The sequence below is a fragment of the Pseudopodoces humilis genome, chromosome 21 (assembly GCF_049639895.1).
Source record: "Pseudopodoces humilis isolate 2021_Gansu_Grassland_sample_001 chromosome 21, ASM4963989v1, whole genome shotgun sequence".
Taxonomy (NCBI): Eukaryota; Metazoa; Chordata; class Aves; order Passeriformes; family Paridae; genus Pseudopodoces; species Pseudopodoces humilis.
The window spans coordinates 11,144,310-11,160,907 of NC_142220.1; the positions used below are offsets into that span (position 1 = coordinate 11,144,310).

At 56.6% G+C, this 16,598-nt stretch overlaps 1 protein-coding gene across 1 annotated transcript; it reads left to right on the forward strand.

Annotated features, from left to right (window-relative positions):
• Nucleotides 1–441: 441 nt before the first annotated feature.
• Nucleotides 442–16,335, forward strand: PMP22 (peripheral myelin protein 22). The gene is made up of 5 exons (XM_005530958.3): nt 442–549; nt 1,418–1,518; nt 2,712–2,802; nt 12,125–12,265; nt 14,830–16,335. Exons 2-5 carry the CDS (start codon nt 1,441–1,443, stop codon nt 14,994–14,996), a joined length of 477 nt encoding a protein of 158 aa, XP_005531015.1. The 5' UTR covers nt 442–549; nt 1,418–1,440; the 3' UTR covers nt 14,997–16,335.
• Nucleotides 16,336–16,598: the final 263 nt, after the last annotated feature.

The window sequence follows — 16,598 nt, forward strand, 5'->3', positions numbered from 1 at the left end:
TACCTAATTTGGCTCTCAAGTGCTAGAAAAGGACGGCTCCAAGTGCTAGAATCCCTTCAGCTCAGCCAGATGCTCGTTCCCCAAATCCTGTGCCAGGACAGCCCTCTCCAGGGCTGCACAGACCCACTGGGCCGGAGTGAGGGGACCCCCGATGTGGAGAGTTCTGTCCCCTCCGGGCCGGTTCTGCTCAGGCACCCCGGGGCACGCTATAGGTCACCCCCACCTACGGGGGCCGCTCGGAGAGCGGGGCACGGCCACCTCTCCCCCGCCTTCCTGGGCAGTGGGGGCTCAGGAGAAAGGGGTGCTCGTCTCTTGTCCCCCCCAAATCTCCTCGCTGTGGGGCGGGAGCGGCTCGGGAGCCGCGTCCCGGGGGCCGGGGCCAAGCCGGGAGCTGCCCCGTTTATAGGAGGGCGGCGGGCGGTGGCTGAGCCCTCCCCTGCCGCAGACGCAAACGGGGCGGCGGCCCCGGTTAAAGGGGAAACTTGACAGCGCCGCCGCCCGCTCCGCTCCGCGCCCGCTCCGCCGCCGCCCGCTCCGCTCCGCCGCGATGTGAGTACGGAGCGACGGCCCCGCCGGGGAACGGCCGCACCGGGGGGACACGGGCTGCAGAGACCCGCCGGGGGCTCGCAGCCGACAGGGAGGGGAGGAGCAGCCCCGCTCTGGGCGCTCCCTAAGGAGAGGGGTCAGGGCAGCCCCTTCTCCTCTTCACCGGGGGGAGATGGGCTAGAGAGAGCCTCCCCCTGTTCGGGAGAGGGTCCAGGAGAGCCTCTGCCGGGGGAGCCGAGGGGAGGTGGGCTGAGGGCACCCCCGGAGAAGAGGGGCCGAGGTAGCCCAGGGGGCTGACAGGGCAGGGGCTGACGCCCCCTGCTCACCCCCCCTGCCCTTTCCCCGGGGGTCGCCAGGGCAGATAAGACAAGGAAAATTCCCCCTGGGGTGGGGCCGACAGCATCGCCCACACTGCTGCCATGGGTGTGTGGACAATTCCCCCTCCCCACACACCTTTCCCTGCGGAGCGGGGCCGGGCAGCCCCTCGGGTGCGATGCGCCGAGCCCGAGCCCTCCCGCAGGGAGCACATTCCCTTTGGAGGGAGGATCGGACCCCTCTCGGGTAAAGGGGCTGGGGGGGACCAGCCCTTTGAAGGTCCCCGGGGAGGGGACTGGGAGGAGCCCCCTCGGTGGGAGAGGAACAGGCTCAGGGGAAGGTCTCGGGGGACCCTGGGGGATATCGGGGTCCAGAGGGCTCGGACCCCTCTCCGTCGGCGGGGACCGCGGGGAGAACCTGGGCGCCGGGCAGTGCCCCAGCAGCATCTCCCGCGCTGGGCGGGGCAGAACGGAGCGTTCCTGCTGCCCCCGGACAGACGGACGGACAGACGGATACACACACACACACACTCAGCATCATCCCTGTCCCGCTGCAGCTCTGCCCTCCACCACCGCCGAGATGCTGCTCTTGCTGCTGGGGATCATCGTGCTCCACGTCACCGTGCTGGTGCTGCTCTTCGTCTCCACCATCGTTAGTGTGAGTTCGGATTTTCCCTCCTCCGGGTTCCACGAGGCAGGGATATATGGTGTGGCAGGAGCAGGAGGCGTTGTTTTCATTTATGCCCGGTTTTACAGCCTGGTTGTTAGCAGGAAGCCTTTACTGGCCGGTTGCTGGTCTCAGTAACAGTGGGATTTGGGAATTAGGGAGTTTGTGCTGTCAGGGGAAGCTGCTGGGACGCTTGGCTGCATTTGTGGTAGGTGCTCAGGGCATCCATGTTGGGACAGAGAAACAAGGGCTATTTCTCTCCTCATCCTCCCCAGGCTTGAACCCTTGATGGTTCACATCAAGGAGCAGCCTCGGAGCACCCAAAATCCCAGCTTTTGGGGCGATGCTGCTCTTCCCTTTCATAAGAGAGGTACACCTGCTACTGGGCTTTGGGCACCACAACAATCTGAGCAAAGCCCCCAAACGGGGCTGGCTGGGCCCTGACTCCTCAGCGCAGCAGTTCTGCTCCCCAGCTCTCCTCCTTTGGGGCTGGGAATAAGGCACAGTCCCTTTTTCCTAACCCACCTTCCAAGGCTGAATCTGTGTGAGCAGCGACAGGAGCGAGGGCTGGATGGAGCACAGAGGCTTCCCAGCACTGTCCCGGGGCTGCAGCCCAGTGAACACGTCAGCTGCTCGGGGGGAGGTTTGAGTTGGCTCTAAGGCAGCTGTTCTGTGGAGCTGGTGACTTCCAAGCTTGCTTCACCAGGGGCTTCTTTCCCGATCTGTTTCTCTCTCTCTCTTTTTTTTTTTTTTTTTTTTTTTTTCTTCTTTTTGGTGGTAATAGTAATGGAAAACGTTACAAAAATCTTCTGAGCCGTTAGGAATCACGTGGAAGCATTCAAATATCCCGGCCAGGCAGCGGGCGAGGCCGGCGAGGGGAGGGAAGCGCGGCCCCGCGGGACTCGCTCCGTGTTTAAAGATCATAAAGAGCTTCTGTTCCTCTGCCGTTGGGGCTAAAGCAGTTAAAAGCAAATATCGGGATTTACTTTCCAAACCCCTCTCTAAGGAAAAGCGTGTCCCTGGGAGCGCCTGGCCGGGCAGGCACGTGCGGGGCTGCGGCTGCTCGGTGCCGAAGCCTGGGGGGACACGGCTGGCCCTGGGGGGACACGGCTGGCCCTGGGGGGACACAGCCATGGGAGCCTGCTCCTCCAGGGCCCTGCTCACGGGCTGTGTCTGTCCCGCAGCAATGGCTGGTGAACGGCGGGCACACGGCAGACCTGTGGCAGAACTGCACCTCCGGAACCGTCTTCCACTGCCTGGCATCCTCCTCCAACGGTGAGTGCCCCCGGGATCGGGGCTGTGTCCGCCGGGATCGGGGCTGTGTCCGCCGGGATCGGGGCTGTGTCCGCCGGGATCGGGGCTGTGTCCGCCGGGATCGGGGCTGTGTCCGCCGGGATCGGGGCTGTGTCCGCCGGGATCGGGGCTGTGTCCGCCGGGATCGGGGCTGCTCCTGCCCCCGGCACCTATGGAATCAAGAGGGATTTGCCCATGCGGGTTATTTGGGATTCCTTCTTGGATTTCCCCGCGTCCACCCCATCCCCTTGCCTGCTTTGCTGTGTCCCCCGCTGGAGGAGCACGGCTGTGCTGTGTCCCGGTGTGGGGACACGGGGCTGGCCCGGCAGTGGGGGATTGCTCCGCCGCCCTCGCAGTCCCTGAAGCTGTGGTGGGGCTCAGGACGAGGATTAGACGTGCTGCCCATGGCTCTGCCCGGCTGCCCTCGGGCTGAGGGGCAGGTCCTGGCAGCACCAGGGCAGGGGACACCCTCAGCTGCACTGCCGGGGACGGCTGGAGCCCTGCTGGGCGGTCTCCTGCTATCAGCTCATTTTTCCTCCTGAATGCGCAGACACGAGGTGCTCCTCTGGGCAGGGTCGCTGGGAGCCTGCTACCCTGCTGGAGGCTGTGGGGCTCTTTTTGGGACAGGTCTCTCTTGCTCTGCTTGTGAGGGGTTTGAAGGATGCCCACTGGGCCTTGAGGACACTCTGTCTCCATAGGACACCTGTCCCCTACCTGGAAATCCGTCCTGCGTTGTGCCGCTGGCACAGGCTGAGGTTTGGGCACAGCCCTGGTCCTGGGGATGGCTGTGGGGGCTGTGCTGAGTGCTCGGGCCCTTCGTGCCGTGCACCTGCACTCCCGGGGGGCTGAACAGCCACCGCGGGCCCCAGCCGGGGGAAGGCTGATGTCACACTGGGTGACATCACCTCTGAACTGTTTGCTGAGGTCAGCAAGGGAGGAGAGAGTGCTGAGACACCGTGACACGCGGTTTCCAGAGTGACCAGTGGCACCAGGAACACAAAATCCATGTCAGACAGTTGGGCAAGCCCGTTCCTCAGTTTCCCTGGAAGACAGAGCTGATGTCGGTGGTGCTGGGGCCAGCATTTGTTTTGTTAGCCTGGCTTTTGCTTTCCTGCGGACACGCGTTCTCACAGTGCAGCCCCCAGTGACAGCAGCTGTGAGTCCCAGCGCCGTCACTGGGACACGGTCACTGTGCTGGGAACGCGGGCCTGGGTGGGAGCAGCCCGAGTGGCCCTGGCGAGGGGGGCACGGTGACACGGGGAGCATTAAACACTCCAGCAGGGTCCCTCAGCGAAGGGAGGCTGTGAGAGGGTTTTTGGAGATTCCGCTCAGAATGCCCGACCTGTGGGAGCGAGCCACTCGCGCTGCCCACATGGGGACGCGATGCCGCTGCTCTGTCCCCACTTTCCTCGCTGTCCCCGAGGGCTCTGCTCTCGCTGCCAGCGCCGCTCCTACCCCGGCGCTGGTCTCTGCTGACGCCTGGTGGTGTCCGGGCCAGCCGGGAAAGCGGCTGGACCGCATCCCAGGCGAGGGAATCGGATCCCAGGCCAGGAGCCTTCTGGAGCCGCGTCCCGCATCAGCAGCCGGCTGTGCTGGCTGGTGCAGCGTCGGCAGCCCCGCTTCAGAGCCAGTCATGCGAGCTGCGAAAGTGCTGAGCCCCTGCTTTGTAATGAAAGGCAGCTCTGCCCCTAGGAGTCCCAGAACCCAGCGCTCTAAAGCCTCCCCAAATCTGCTTTCCAAACCTGCACTGCTCTTTCTGGATGTTTACGGGATGCTCTGCTGGGGATGAGAGGGGCTTGTCCAAACTGCGGTTGGGTGGTTTCTGCACACCCAACGGGAGTGTCCATGGCCTGCTCCCAGAGCTGCTGGAGCCTTTCCAGGGCTGATTTTTCACCATTAGAGGGACCATAGTCGAGATAATCCCGTTGAAAATACAGCTGAGCAGCTGAGTTGGGTTGATAGCCCTGATTTGGTGGAAGGCATCCCTGCCCATGGCACGTGGGGTGCAATATGATCTGTAGTGTCCCTTCCAACCCAAACCGTTCTGGGATTCCAAATAAAGTGCCCCAGTGAGCTGCTCTTTGAGTAGCTTAATCAAGGCTTAAGCAGCTCTCTGACAGCCTCACCTACTCAAAGGTTCTGCTTCTCAGGAGAAGGGGGTTTTGCTTGGACGAAAGCTTGTGTCCCATTCACTCTGCGGCCAGCATGTGGGAGCAGTGCTGCTGAGGACCTTCTTCATATTGTGGGACACTGGATGCAGGGTCCAGAGCCCACCACTGCTGTGGGAACAGAAAATCAAAGGAGATTTCCTGGGCTTATGTAGGGCTTTTAAGGTCTGTTTGTAAAAAGAGCAAAAATGCCACATGGTCTTTTCCAGTGGGTCCTGCTCGCTCTCAACCCTGTCACCACTGCCAGGAGCTGCTGTCGGCCACTCTTTGGAGCAGCAGGGTGGTCACAGGGCAAGGATACTGTGGCAGAGCCACCTCCCAGGCTCATGCTTGTCTCTTGCCTCATCCTCACACCCCTTTCCTAGGAATATGCTTATTTTCAAAATTAGGAATGTTCCTATACAAATACTACAAACCATCCTTGGTCACAGCTCTCAGAACAGAGGCTGTGCTGCAGTGGTCTCCAGAGAGCCATAAAAATTCATTTCCCTGTGCCTAGGAAGGTACTGAATGGTTAATCCTGGAGTGCCAAGATGCTCTGGGGAAACAGCAATGAATCCTCATCAGGAGTTTTGGCAGAACTTTCAGATTTTACACAGGGGCAGTTTTTGCTCTGGCCATCACAGTGGCCTCTGGGGTGTGGTTATTTCTTCTTCTCTTTTCAAAAGGCAGCGGGACTCAGTGAGTGGAATTTGGGAATTAGATGGTGCTGGGTCACCCATGTTCATCATGGATGGGGACTTTGAGGGGTGGTGCTGCTGCAGTGGCCCTGTGGTGTCAGCTGAGCCTCCCCTGTCCTGTCACCCAGGCACCTTCCTCTTGGTGACCTTTGTGTGGATGCCCAACAAGAAGCAGAACTTTTAAATCTGGCTGCCAGCAGGATTTGCTTTCGTTTCACCCTGGGGCAGGTTCTGGGCTGTGCTCCTCACCCTGCACATTATCCCTTAGGAATGGGACAGGCAGCAAAGCAAGGCCAGGGCTGAGGGTGGCTGCCAAGTGAAGATTCAGGACACCAGCAGCCCCTGGGGATGTGCTGGATTGGTCGAATTCCTCTTGGCAGGGCTCGGCCCCTCTGTGTCCGAGGGCTGAGCCACCCCAGCAGGAGTCCAGGGCACATTCCCACTCCTTCTCCGTGTACAACCGCCTGCTTGTTGCTTTGATTTTTGCATTTGCTGTTAGATAATGCTTTTTTTTCTTCAGGAGGACGAGAACTATGGAAAAAATGTTGCAATCTTTGCTTCGTTTGCGCTGTCAGACATTCCTGGAAAAGACTTATCTCAGGAATTCAGCTCTGAATCCTGGGGCTGTGGGTCAGCAGGGCCGTGCGCCAGCCTGGCTCGGGGCACATGGCCGGGCCCAGCAAGTGCTCTTGAGGAGATTCCATCCTGTGTTCACATCTCCAGACAGGGATATTTTTTCCTCCAAAAATGGCCTTTTCTTTCTGCAGCTAAATGTTTTATGCAGGAAAGAAGTCTTCTTTTCCACTATGCTCTACTCTGATTGTGGTGGGAGTGCTGAAAGTGGGGAGGCAACAGGGCCATCCATGGAGATCACCACATTCTTCTGAATGGCAGGGGACGTTTCTCCTGTTGTCTTCTCACAGTTTCTCCTGCAGCTGACTTGTCCACAGGCAGTCTGGTGCTTTGGGGCTGTTTTAAAGAGAAAAGAAACCCCTGAACCTTGGGAAGTGCCCAGCTGCCACTTCCCAATCTCCGAGTGCTGGGGGCCCTGTGATGGCCACAAGCAAAGCCCAGGTTGTTGCCCAGAGCAGATTTTATTAATAATTTCATTAATAATGGGTGACACCGGGCAGGACTGAACCCTCTCTGCCAGCTCTGGGGGACTGCAACTCATCCCTCGGTGTTCACAGGATCCCAGACTGGTTTGGGTTAGGAGGCACCTGAGAGCTCACCCAGCGCCACTCCTGCCATGGCAGGGACACCTCCCACTGTCCCAGGCTGCTCCAAGCCCAAATGTCCAGCCTGGCCTTGGGCACTGCCAGGGATCCAGGGGCAGCCACAGCTGCTCTGGGTACCCTGAGCCACGGCCTGCCCATGCTCACAGTAAAAAATTTACTCCTAAAATCTAAAAATTTCCTATTCCAAGAGAATATTTTATATTTCAGATCAGTTTGTTCCATAACTTTCTTGCCTTCAATAAGAAAGGGATTTCTTCTGCTTAAAGCCATTTTTTTATTGTTGCTGGTTCTTCTTACAAAGAGCATCTGATAAGGAGAGGTTGGGAACAGGTGCTGTTTTTTTCTCAGCTGCTCCAGATGTCTTTGGCTCCCATTTTTTTCTGAAAGGTGGGGTTAGACAACCTTCCCTGCCCTATTTGTGTTCTGGCCCATGGAGGAACAGGAGGAAGAAGGCAACGTGGGCAAACGATGACTGTCCAACCAGAAGAAAGGTTGGGGGAGTCCCCTGCAGAGTGTGGTGCTGGAGAACCCTTCAACCAACCTTTTTTGGGCCTCAATGAGACTCTGGGATGTCCCTGTGGGAGCAGTGACCCTGCACCAGGTCTGTGGGTCCAAGCACCACTGCTGCCCACTCCTGCTGCCTGGACTGGACATCAGCGGGAGCTGGTCTGGAGCCCTTGGGAGGATCTGGGCATGGAAAGATGGATCTGCCACCTCAGCACAGGCCAGCAGGAGGCCAGAGCCGAGGGCCTGGGAAAGGAGCTGCCTTGGGCTTTGTGGAGCTGTTGGAAGGAGTTTTTCGTGGTGCCAACAACTTTCTGCTGCCTCAGCTGCATCAGGAGTGGCCTGGGACGAGATGGGAGCTCCAATGGGATGTTGGAGCGTGGCAGCTCTGGAGAGCTCTGGATGTCCTGGCTTCATGGACTTCTTGAATGGAGCTTCAAGAAGGAAAGGGAGGAGAGCTGAGAGGAAAAGAGGAGGAGAGGAGAAGACAGAGGTTTGAGGGGTTCATCTCCATCTGAAGGAGCTGCAGAAGAGGAGCAGGAGGCCTGGGACAGGACTGGTAGCGCTGTGTTCAGTCACCGCCTCCCTGCAGCCCCAGGGTTTCCTCTGCTCATCCCCTGGCCCTCACAAACACTTTTGGAGCTCTTTAGAATCCCCCTCTGCTGGTGGGATTTCCAGGAATACATCGATCCAGCACAATGTGGTTGTTCTCAGGGGCTAGACATGGCAGGATTGGAAAGGAGCAGCTGTTGGGAGCCAAACCTGCTCCAAGGTGCTGCTGCTTTGAGCATCCGGCAGCACCAGCCGGGAATGTCTGACTGTGCCAGAGGGAGGCTGGGCCAGAGCAGGAGAAATCTGCAGTGGAGATGGATTTTCCCTGGTTTTCCCCTGGGACTGTGCAGTGGCTCAGATGGACAGATGGGGAGGATGTGTCCCCTCAGGAGAGGTGTCTCCTCAGGAGAGATGTCTCACAGGAAAGGTGTCTCTACAGAAAAGGTGTCCCCACAGCCCTGGGGACAGGGGCATGGGGGGTCTGGGCTGTTGGGCTGTGCAGGGCAGCACCGCAGGCACCTGAGCTGTTCTGACCTTGGGGCCTCTGTCTGAGGTGCAGCCTGGGGAGTGCTGCAGGTCAGCTGGTGTTCCTGCATCTCCAATTCACCCTTTTCCAGCCCTCTTTGGGGTGTTTGAATATCAAAACCACTGCAAGTCCCAGTGTTTTGCTGCAACCTGGCCATTCCAGAGGGCAGGATGTAAGCTGGGCTCAGGGTCTTGGTCAGGCCTTGACACTTGAGAGTGTGCTCTGGAGAAACTCTGCTCAGAAAACATGGTTTTTGCTGGCAGCCCTGGGTTGGTCCATTTGTACCTGTGCTGCTCCTGACCCTGCTGAGATGTAACTTGAAGCATGGAAGCAGCAGGTTTTACAGCTGGGGGCATGAATTTCCCTCCCTCCAGCTTTGGCTGTATTATATGTTACTGTTACCTCCCTAATGGATGTTTTCCTCTCTAGAAGTGGCTGCTTTTCAAATGTACAGAGCATACACACTTGGCAAAAGGAAAACTCCCATCTGTAAAACGTTCCCATCAGCTGCAGATCCCAGCATGGTGGGGTTTTTAATGCACAGCACTAATTTAGGGAGCTCTTAGAGCAGTGGGTAAGCTGAGTGCTCAAATAAGTGTCTTCAGTGTGCACTTTGTTTTTCCTCCTTGGCTGGGGCCAAAGGTGGGGGGTGTGAATTAAACCCTGGGGAGGCAAAGCCTGTCCCTCAAGGCCTCTGCTCCTGGCCAAGGGCACGTTTTTCCCTGCCCCGTCAGTCCTGTCAGGGCATAAAGCGTCCCTGCAAGCAGGGCTGGGTTGGCTGCTGTCTCTCTGGGAGATTCAACTGCAATTTCTGCTCTGGGTTCCAATTTCTGCTCTGGATTTCTTTCATGCTGGATTTTAGGGCAGTGAAACAACAGTTTTTATCATCTCAGGGCTGAAGTCTTCTCCCTGCTGTTGTAAGTAGTGCTATGAACAAATCAGGGCTTGCAGAACTTAAGGAAAATTCAAAGTTGTTTTGTAAAAACTTCTTGCTTTGTCTCTGGTGCCTGAAAGGGCTTAGAGCCCACTCCCGCCGGGTCGTCTCCGGAAGCAGTGTGCAGGGTGTTATCTGTCCTTTCCATGCTGCTTCCTTTTCTTCTTCCTCCTGAAGAACAAAGATATAAACACAGAACTGAGGAGATGCAGGGGAAAAATGGGATAACCAGCTCGCTGCCCAGGGGAAACCACAAATAACAGCCTGGGAGTAAACAGTGCTGACAGCCCAGCTGCAGCTCCCTCTGCGACATTCACTGTGTTTGAAATCCTGAGGGCTGGACACAGCACTGACAGCACAGGGGTTAAAGGCACGTGGGGCTGAGGAGGTAAAAACCCTACCTGTACTTATAGGGCTGATTTTAAGTGTATTAAAGGCAACTAGCTATCCTACTCTAGCTGGAGTCTGTGGGCAGCTGCCGCGGAGTTAATGGAGCTCTGGAATTCACTTTCCTGGCCTCAGCCCTGTGCTGGGATCCTGCCTTTGTTTTCACAAAGGAGGCCAGCAAAAGTCAGTGGAGGGCTGGATGTGAGCAGGCTCAGAGCTCTGGTCTGTGGGATCATCTCCTGATTTCCCTGCTCCCAGGCTGGCTGCCCAAACCCTCCGGCCACGGTGAGCTCCCCCCTCAGCACTGCCTTTCTCTGCCTCTGACATGGCTCTTTATTACAATGGGATTTTGCAAAGCCCCTATAAATCATTTGCATTCAGAACCAAAAACCAGGCAGGGGAGGCGGATGCAATTAAAGGGCAGCTCAGCTCAGCTTTCCGTCTAGACAGTTCTCTCCTAAAATAACCAGCAGTGGGAGCATCCACCTCCGGCAGAAAGGGCTCCTCTCGGGCCGGATCCCGTGGCCTTTGCAGTCACAAAAGACTTGGCTTTCTGGTCCTGGATGAAACTGCAGGGCTTGGCTTTGGCTCAGCTGGTGCACGGAGCTGGACACAGCTGCAGGGCTTGGGAAGGGGTGAGAGAAGAGCTCAGCATCCCCGAGCTGGGATGGGAGCCTGTCTGTGCTGAGGAGTGGAAGGAGGTTCAGCTCAGCAGCTGCACATCCTCCAAGCACTTCTCTGGTCTGATCTGAGCAAGGATTTATGATGGTTTTGTTGGTGCTGGAACTGCCTCGTCCCATTCCCCACTGGTGGAAGACAGCCGGAGCTGAAGGGGCCGGTGGGGCTGAGGCTGCCTGAGACAGGGGAAATACACTGGACATTTTGTGTGCACATTGCAATGAAATCCACCCTGGGATTTCCTGGAAGCAGCACTAGCTGCTCCTTCCTGAGGAATGGCAGAGCTGGCACACAGGGAACGCAGCGCTCTGGAGCTGGAGAGTGGTTTGTGATGGGAAGTGTGACAGGGAGGGGATAGGCTGGCTGTGAGCAGCAGGGGCTGCTCTGGGTGGTTGCAGAGCTTTGAGAGCAGGGACTGCCTCAGCTCCTTTGCCTGCACATCCAGAGACAAGAGGCAAAGACGAGGGGTAGAAATCCTGGCCCCAAGTCAAACACAGACGTGACTGAGAGGCACAGGATGTTCCCTGCAGCCCTGGATTTGCTGGGAGTGCCCATGGATCACCTCTGCCATCCCAGCTGGAGGCTGTGCCTCACTCTCTGGTCCAAACTCTGTTCTCCCCTCCCCGAGCACTGCTCACAGGGATTTGGTGGGGATGTGGTCGCTGCTCTGGGGCAGACACTGCCCTGGACAGTCTCAGCTGCCTCGTTTGCTGCTCCAAGGTCAGGGCTGGTGGAGCTGAAGGGCAGCTTCATTTGGGAGTTTTGCTCCAATTCTGCAGGTAGGGGCCTGAAATTGGTGGGAGTAAAACATTGGCAGGAACATAGGACTGAGTCTGAGGCTTCAGTGCTGCCTAATCCTGTCCAGCCCCAAGCAGGATTTTTCTGTCTTTCACTGTGTGGTTTGTGCCTCAGTTTACCTGTATGAGTCCTGCATTTTGATTTCAAGCCTTATAAAGAAGGAGGCAGGCAGAGGTATCTGTGAGCACTGCCTCTTTCTGTCAAGCTGCAGCAGCTCGTGGCATGGAGCTGCATTCTGCTTGCTTATTTATATTTTTTTTTACGTGGGGAGTTACACACCCACTAAGGCTGGAAATAGCTGAGCAGTGACTCACACAGGCTGGTTTAACTGGTCTGCTCTGGGCCACAGCTGCTCTTGGCAGCTGGGGAGGACTTCCCAAAGGTTCAGCTCCACAGGGGCAGAGGGTGTTTTTGTTCCCGTGTGTTTATTTGCCCTCAGGGCTAGGCCAGCACGGTGTCCCAGAGCTTGTTGCACATGGCTTTGGTGTTTGCAGCACAGCTGAAGAGCCAGGGCCAGGCGCAGAGCTGGGGGAGAGGCTCTGTCTGCTTTGTGTAGCTCAGGGTTTTTGTCTCTGTTCTGTTTTGTGGTAAATACTCCCCAGGCAGTGCCCAGGCCTGTGGTCCATTGTATTCCAGCAGCTGACCTGTGGCACCCACATGGCATCCCAGATCCCGGGAGCAGCCCGTGCTGGGCATCTCAGCAGCTGGGGCAGCACTGGATATGGCCCAGCTCCCCAAACCCTGCAGGAGCCAGGGTGGGAGGTGGCCTGGCCGTGAGCACAGGAGGGGCTCCATGGTGCCCAGGCTGAAGTGTCGTCTGTCTGTCTGTCTGTCTCCAGAATGGCTGCAGTCTGTCCAAGCCATGATGATCCTCTCCGTCATCTTCAGCATCCTGTCGCTGTTCCTGTTCTTCTGCCAGCTCTTCACGCTCACCAAGGGTGGCAGGTTCTACATCACTGGAGTCTTCCAGATCCTGGCAGGTGAGCGGGGCTGAGGGGTGGCACTGCCAGCAGGGACAGGGCCTGGAGGGAACAAGCAGCTCTGGGGCACACCGGGGACACCGAGGAGCTGCTGAAGGGAAGGGAAGGGAAGGGAAGGGAAGGGAAGGGAAGGGAAGGGAAGGGAAGGGAAGGGAAGGGAAGGGAAGGGAAGGGAAGGGAAGGGAAGGGAAGGGAAGGGAAGGGAAGGGAAGGGAAGGGAAGGGAAGGGAAGGGAAGGGAAGGGAAGGGAAGGGAAGGGAAGGGAATAATTCGGGGGTGTTGATGTCTCACACTCCTGAGATGGATCCAGCTCTTGGGCTGTTTTGCATCCAGGCTCCTCTGCCCTTGCACAGGGAAGGTGCAAGAAGGTTTCTGTCCCAGCCAGGAAGGCTCTGGAGGGACAGGACACCAGAGCAACTGGGGCAAAGCTGAGGGGAGTGGAACAAGAGCTCTGCCTTTTCCCCAGGGCTCAGGCTTGGGTGTCCAGGGTGGCTGTGCTGGCTCTGGGACCCTTCACCAGGCTGGGTGAGGCTTCCACAGCTGCTGGTGGGGTGGGGAAAGTTGTGACGATCCTGTTTTGGCAATAGAGGATTCAGTGATTATTTATAAACTTGCCATGAGGGGGCCTGGTGCTTTCCCCATGAGCACAGAGCCCTGGAGCTGCAGGGTGAGCTCTGACTTGGACTGTCAGCTGCCATTTTTAACTCTTTGAGAACTCATTGCTGGAAAGGAGCCACAGCTCACGTCCCATGCTGCAGTTCCCCAAGTACTGATGCTGTAAAGCCACTGGCTCTGTTTATGTTTGCATTTATGAAACCAGTGGAGAGGATTTTCAAGAGTTCAGGCTAAGAAATGTAATGGTGCTTCAAGGTCCTGGCTGCATTAGGACAGAGCGTCTGGGAAGGACACTGATTCTTTCCTAGAGCTTTAGATGTTAAACTAGAAGTCACCCAAGGTCCTTCTACTTTAGCATTCATTCACTGAGTTTAGACAGTTTTTGGGCATCCTCTAAGCAACTGGCCCTCCCAAACCCTGGAGAAATCCAGAGCTAACCTTTATTGGCATTAAATCCATGAGGAGTGGATCTGCTTGGCCACAGCGCAGGTGGAGTTCAGATCTCTAGAAAGGGATGTATGGAAACCCCTTAGAGCCATGGAGCCAAGGAGGGGAAATGGGCATTAATAATGCAATTACCTGCCTGAGACCTTCTCTGATAGACCTGGGAGAAGAAGGCTTCTCTCTCCTGAGTGACTGCTGGTGAGTCCTCCTTGTCAGAGGAGCAGCAATAGGGATTGCAGCCCTCCTGTCCGTGCTGTGCTAGGTGTCCCAAGGGGATGCAGGGTGAGGCCACTCAGTTTGCCTCTGGCTGGCCAAATCCCTGCTGTGGACAATCGCCGCTGTATGTAGCTGTCTGGAGGTGACTGCATGGCCACACGCCTGTCCCCTGTCCCCCAGACAATGGCTGTGCTCTCTGTGCATGGGCCGGGCAGTGGGAGTTGGCTCCCATGCTTGGAGAATGGAAACTGCTCCAGCGGCGCCTTAATGAAGTGAATTCCCACTTGTGCACTTTCTCCAAACAAAAGGAGCAGTGTCAAGTGGAATTACAGCTCAAATATCACGGTGCTGAAATGTAGGTGGTCCTGTGGTCCGAGCAGGGGATTTGGAACTTGGCTCCAACAACAGCCCCACGGCTGGATAATAGAACTACTGGGATTGACTCAAAGAGCTTGTTTGGGGCAGGAATAGAGGTGGCTTTGTGTGAACCCTGGGCAGTGCCTACCCCTGATGGGGGGGTTTGCAACAAAGCTTAAACGCTGCCCACTGGGGCTGGGCCTGGCCAGACACTGGGCCTGGGACCTGCACAGGCCCTGGCTGCTCAGGGGTGCCAGGGAAGAAGGGGGGGAGCCATGGGCACAGAAAGGTTTGCAGTGAGCCGGGGTTTCAAGGACCAGGGTTTGTGGGGACCAGGGTTTTAAAGGCGCAGGGTTTTCAAGAGTAGGGTTTTTTACAAGGAACAGGGTTTTCAAGGAGCAGGGTTTACTGGGAATGAGGTTTGCAGTTCAGCTTCTGGTGCAGCAGTGAAGGATTGGGGTCACAGCCAGAGCACCCTGAGGCCCAGTTGGGTTTGTGGCTTTTATCACCTAGGGAGAGGATACAGAAACCGTTGCTTTGAAAGCTCAGCTCCGTGCCTGACCTCTCACAACGCTGCAGGGACCTGGCTCAGGCCAGGATTTCAAGCAGGGCTCCAGGGGAGTGGGGTTGGTCTGGAGCAGCATCCCCAATCTGGGGCTGCCTGAGGGATGGCTTAGCCCAGGTGATGCTCCAGCTTTGTCTGCTCCGGAGCCTCTGGCTTTGCTTGTTGAGCACAGCAGAGACATCCCCGCTCACCTCCAGCCAGGCCAGAGCCTACAGCATCCCCTCCCCAAATCCGGAGATTCTCAGTTTTCGGGGGTACAATAACAAAGCCAGCTCCCGTGCTGACGCTGGCGTTGGCCCGTGTGGCTCAGGTTCCCTGGGGACCTGGCCATGCTGCAGCACTGACACATCCCCGTGCTCACCCTCAGGGCTGTGCGTGATGAGCGGCGCTGCCATCTTCACAGTGAGGCACACAGACTGGCACCAAGCCTCGGAAAACACCTCCTACGGCTTCGCCTACATCCTGGCGTGGCTGGCCTTCCCCCTGGCCCTGGCCAGCGGCATCATCTACGTCATCCTCCGGAAGCGCGAGTGACGCCGCGGGACGTGGCCTGGCGTGGCCGGGGCATTCACGACGTCCTCACAGGAGACGCAGGCGGGCCACAATAGACGAGAAAACGGAAAAGAAAATTAACCAGAAAACCCAAAAAAGGAATAAACCCTCCCATCCAAACCAAACCAAACCGACTCCCAGAGGAAACACTCAAAGGGTTCCTTGGTAATTGAAGATGTATATAGTATCTGTGGTTTAAAAAACCTATTTATAACACTTTTTACATATATGTACATAGTCTTGTTTGCTTCTGTTGACCATGCGCTGTTTTAAAGCCTGAAGCAAGTGCCTAAGAACTCTCACTCCTAACAGTGTAACAAGAGCGCAGTGATTTTTTTCTCATGCAAAATCCTCTTTGAGCTGAACTCTCCTGCCCTGTCCCAGCTCGTGTTGACCCATCAGAACCCCAGCTCTGGTTTTAGGCTGGTGTGGATCGGTCACACCTGGTTCCGCAGCCGAGGGCTGGGCCCTGCTCCTGCCACATGCTGTGATCCAAAGGGCACGTCCAGATCTGACGGGAGATGTTTCCAAAAGGTTTGAAGGATTCCGGAGCAAAGGCCTTGATTGCCCCAAGTGCCTAAATGACTTATGTGCCTAAGTCCCACTGCCTTGCCACCACACCCACTGGAATTTGGGCTTTTAAATCACTTAGGTCAAGCTGCAATCCAGGCTGGGCCATCCTCCCTTGCTCGGCTGCTGGGGTTGGGCTGTGCCAAGCACTGGGAACTGCTGCTCCCAGCCTGGAACGTGCTCTGTCCTTGCGGTGGCGCTCAACTGCCCTGAGACAGCAGCCAGCCCAGCCTGTCCCTGAAATCCAATACCAGATGTATGAAATGGTGCTATCTATTTACCATTCCTTATCCTAAGCCATTTAACCTTAGTCACTGGAAATTCAGTTAATGACCTTGAGGTAAACAACCAAGCTAGAAATAAGAAATAATTCTGTGTAATATAAATAAGCTATAACTGCTTTTGTACTTAGATTTGCTCTTACTATTATTTTTAATAAAGCATTTATAACCAAGATTCCTTTTTCCCCTCCATGGTGCAGAGGAACAGAAGCAGCTCTGGCCTGAGCCCATGGGGCTCTGGCACCAGAGCGAGATGTGAGTCCTCTGTCTGTCAGCAGTGAGTCTGGCCATGAATGGAACAGGCATCAGCACAGACCCCAGGCTGCCTCTGAGGACTCCAGACACTGTTGCTTTTTTTGGTTCATTTTGGGGTTTTTTGGCATTCTCCTTTTTTTTTTTTTCTTTGCTTTTCTGATTTTATACCGACTGTGTGGACTAAGAAGCAATGAAATAAAAGTCAGAATAACTCAGGTGCTTCTGCTTTTTGGGGTTTTGGGGGCTTAGAGGGGGACTCTGCTCCACCAGCCTGCTTGCACAGCCATCCCATGGAATCATAGAATCCCAGAATGATTTGGTTTGGAGGGACCTCAAAGCCCACCCAGTGCCACCCCTGCCAGGGCAGGGACACCTTCCCCTGTCCCAGGCTGCTCCCAGCCCTGTCCAGCCTGGCTTTGGGCACTACCAGGGATTCAGGGGCAGCCACAGCTGCTCTGAGCACCCTGTGCCAGCCCTC